The following is a 4,356-nucleotide window of genomic DNA, read 5'->3' on the forward strand; positions in this document are numbered from 1 at the left end:
AGAATAATGTAATCTTCGAATAAGAGCGCTCACATCACAAATAGTTGGACGGTCCCGCCAGGTATACAACGCTCGGGAGAAAGGGAGGAACACAGTAAAACAAATTTAGAATCTTTTCGGAAAGGTGTTGGGCCCTGTACTCAAACCCGCTTATAGCTGTAGCTACAACAATGCAAACAATTTAGGTAGGAAGAGAAATGAAGAAGTGTTATTTTTTTCAAGTGCACATTTGTTGAGTCTGTTGTGTTGAGTATCAACCGAGAATGAAAAGAACTGAGAAGAACGATCCCAAAGGACCGAATAGTGAATTTGCATGAACCAAAAAAAAAACATTCCCCAAGATCGTCGAAACGCGCCCGTTGGTGGCTTGACTTCTTGCTGGCTTTCTTCCTACTCAAAATGGTTTTCAATCTTTACTGCTTTAGATTGTTTATTTACATAATAAATTAAGTATCTTGCTTCGTTTGACGCTCTGATTGTTTTTCAATGGAAAATAATATTCTCACCTCTTTTTCGGAGTGTGATGTTGAGATATGGGAACTTGAACGGCTACAAAGACGAGTACGATCTGTGATGCGGAGATACCAAAGTTGAGTAGCAGGTGAAATATGATTTGTTCCTCGCCGATATTTGTGATATTTATTAGAAATTTGCGATGAATCAGAGTTTAAGGGATATAGACATTTATTTCTATAGAAACGAATTTAAGGGATATTGAGAAGAATTTATTTAGAAACGAAGATAAACGACTCCCAGTTTTTTTTTATTTTGCTTGGACTGCATACTATATTTTACAATTTATAAAACGGTGTTTCCAAATAAACGAAAGATTTTATTCGTTTTATACGTTTTATTTGTTTTATTCGTTTTATTCGTTTTATTCGTTTTATTCGTTTTATTCGTTTTATTCGTTTTATTAGTTTTATTAGTTTTATACGTTTTATTCGTTTTATTCGTTTCATTCGTTTTATTCGTTTTATTCGTTTCATTCGTTTTATTCGTTTTATTCGTTTTATTCGTTTTATTCGTTTTATTCGTTTTATTCGTTTTATTCGTTTTATTCGTTTTATTCGTTTTATTCGTTTTATTCGTTTTATTCGTTTTATTCGTTTTATTCGTTTTATTCGTTTTATTCATTTTATTCGTTTTATTCGTTTTATTCGTTTTATTCGTTTTATTCGTTTTATTCGTTTTATTAGTTTTATTAGTTTTATACGTTTTATTCGTTTTATTCTTTTCATTCGTTTCATTCGTTTTATTTGTTTCATTCGTTTTATTCGTTTTATTCGTTTTATTCGTTTTATTCGTTTTATTCGTTTTATTCGTTTTATTCGTTTTATTCGTTTTATTCGTTTTATTCGTTTTATTCGTTTTATTCGTTTTATTCGTTTTATTCGTTTTATTCGTTTTATTCGTTTTATTCGTTTTATTCGTTTTATTCGTTTTATTCGTTTTATTCGTTTTATTCGTTTTATTCGTTTTATTCGTTTTATTCGTTTTATTCGTTTTATTCGTTTTATTCGTTTTATTCGTTTTATTCGTTTTATTCGTTTTATTCGTTTTATTCGTTTTATTCGTTTTATTCGTTTTATTCGTTTTATTCGTTTTATTCGTTTTATTCGTTTTATTCGTTTTATTCGTTTTATTCGTTTTATTCGTTTTATTCGTTTTATTCGTTTTATTCGTTTTATTCGTTTTATTCGTTTTATTCGTTTTATTCGTTTTATTCGTTTTATTCGTTTTATTCGTTTTATTCGTTTTATTCGTATTTTTTGAATCTTTTGAATCTTTGAATCTTTTGAATCTTTTGAATCTTTTGAATCTTTTGAATCTTCTGAATATTTTGAATCTTTTGAATCTTTTGAATCTTTTGAATCTTTTGAATCTTTTGAATCTTTTGAATCTTTTGAATCTTTTGAATCTTTTGAATCTTTTGAATCTTTTGAATCTTTTGAATCTTTTGAATCTTTTGAATCTTTTGAATCTTTTGAATCTTTTGAATCTTTTGAATCTTTTGAATCTTTTGAATCTTTTGAATCTTTTGAATCTTTTGAATCTTTTGAATCTTTTGAATCTTTTGAATCTTTTGAATCTTTTGAATCTTTTGAATCTTTTGAATCTTTTGAATCTTTTGAATCTTTTGAATCTTTTGAATCTTTTGAATCTTTTGAATCTTTTGAATCTTTTGAATCTTTTGAATCTTTTGAATCTTTTGAATCTTTTGAATCTTTTGAATCTTTTGAATCTTTTGAATCTTTTGAATCTTTTGAATCTTTTGAATCTTTTGAATCTTTTGAATCTTTTGAATCTTTTGAATCTTTTGAATCTTTTGAATCTTTTGAATCTTTTGAATCTTTTGAATCTTTTGAATCTTTTGAATCTTTTGAATCTTTTGAATCTTTTGAATCTTTTGAATCTTTTGAATCTTTTGAATCTTTTGAATCTTTTGAATCTTTTGAATCTTTTGAATCTTTTGAATCTTTTGAATCTTTTGAATCTTTTGAATCTTTTGAATCTTTTGAATCTTTTGAATCTTCTGAATATTTTGAATCTTTTGAATCTTTTGAATCTTTTGAATCTTTTGAATCTTTTGAATCTTTTGAATCTTTTGAATCTTTTGAATCTTTTGAATCTTTTGAATCTTTTGAATCTTTTGAATCTTTTGAATCTTTTGAATCTTTTGAATCTTTTGAATCTTTTGAATCTTTTGAATCTTTTGAATCTTTTGAATCTTTTGAATCTTTTGAATCTTTTGAATCTTTTGAATCTTTTGAATCTTTTGAATCTTTTGAATCTTTTGAATCTTTTGAATCTTTTGAATCTTTTGAATCTTTTGAATCTTTTGAATCTTTTGAATCTTTTGAATCTTTTGAATCTTTTGAATCTTTTGAATCTTTTGAATCTTTTGAATCTTTTGAATCTTTTGAATCTTCTGAATATTTTGAATCTTTTGAATCTTTTGAATCTTTTGAATCTTTTGAATCTTTTGAATCTTTTGAATCTTTTGAATCTTTTGAATCTTTTGAATCTTTTGAATCTTTTGAATCTTTTGAATCTTTTGAATCTTTTGAATCTTTTGAATCTTTTGAATCTTTTGAATCTTTTGAATCTTTTGAATCTTTTGAATCTTTTGAATCTTTTGAATCTTTTGAATCTTTTGAATCTTTTGAATCTTTTGAATCTTTTGAATCTTTTGAATCTTTTGAATCTTTTGAATCTTTTGAATCTTTTGAATCTTTTGAATCTTTTGAATCTTTTGAATCTTTTGAATCTTTTGAATCTTCTGAATATTTTGAATCTTTTGAATCTTTTGAATCTTTTGAATCTTTTGAATCTTTTGAATCTTTTGAATCTTTTGAATCTTTTGAATCTTTTGAATCTTTTGAATCTTTTGAATCTTTTGAATCTTTTGAATCTTTTGAATCTTTTGAATCTTTTGAATCTTTTGAATCTTTTGAATCTTTTGAATCTTTTGAATCTTTTGAATCTTTTGAATCTTTTGAATCTTTTGAATCTTTTGAATCTTTTGAATCTTTTGAATCTTTTGAATCTTTTGAATCTTTTGAATCTTTTGAATCTTTTGAATCTTTTGAATCTTTTGAATCTTTTGAATCTTTTGAATCTTTTGAATCTTTTGAATCTTTTGAATCTTTTGAATCTTTTGAATCTTTTGAATCTTTTGAATCTTTTGAATCTTTTGAATCTTTTGAATCTTTTGAATCTTTTGAATCTTTTGAATCTTTTGAATCTTTTGAATCTTTTGAATCTTTTGAATCTTTTGAATCTTTTGAATCTTTTTAATGTCGTGAATCTTTTGAAACTTTTGAATCTTTTGAATCTTTTGAATTTTTTGAATCTTTTGAATCTTTTGAATCTTTTGAATCTTTTGAATCTTTTGAATCTTTTGAATCTTTTGAATCTTTTGAATCTTTTGAATCTTTTGAATCTTTTGAATCTTTTGAATCTTTTGAATCTTTTGAATCTTTTGAATCTTTTGAATCTTTTGAATCTTTTGAATCTTTTGAATCTTTTGAATCTTTTGAATCTTTTGAATCTTTTGAATCTTTTGAATCTTTTGAATCTTTTGAATCTTTTGAATCTTTTGAATCTTTTGAATCTTTTGAATCTTTTGAATCTTTTGAATCTTTTGAATCTTTTGAATCTTTTGAATCTTTTGAATCTTTTGAATCTTTTGAATCTTTTGAATCTTTTGAATCTTTTGAATCTTTTGAATCTTTTGAATCTTTTGAATCTTTTGAATCTTTTGAATCTTTTGAATCTTTTGAATCTTTTGAATCTTTTGAATCTTTTGAATCTTTTGAATCTTTTGAATCTTTTGAATCTTTTGAATCTTTT

The 4,356-nt window shown here is 24.8% G+C and overlaps 1 protein-coding gene across 1 annotated transcript; it reads right to left on the bottom strand.

Annotated features, from left to right (window-relative positions):
- Window positions 1–1,922: 1,922 nt before the first annotated feature.
- Window positions 1,923–4,130, bottom strand: LOC131430860 (protein starmaker-like; the record flags this gene model as incomplete). Its single annotated transcript, XM_058596091.1, is given in 1 exon segment — window positions 1,923–4,130. A coding segment is annotated over 1 exon segment (2,208 nt), but the record flags the coding sequence as incomplete, so codon positions are not given.
- Between the last annotated feature and the right edge of the window lie 226 nt (window positions 4,131–4,356).

This window comes from Malaya genurostris, chromosome 2, assembly GCF_030247185.1.
Source record: "Malaya genurostris strain Urasoe2022 chromosome 2, Malgen_1.1, whole genome shotgun sequence".
NCBI lineage: Eukaryota > Metazoa > Arthropoda > Insecta > Diptera > Culicidae > Malaya > Malaya genurostris.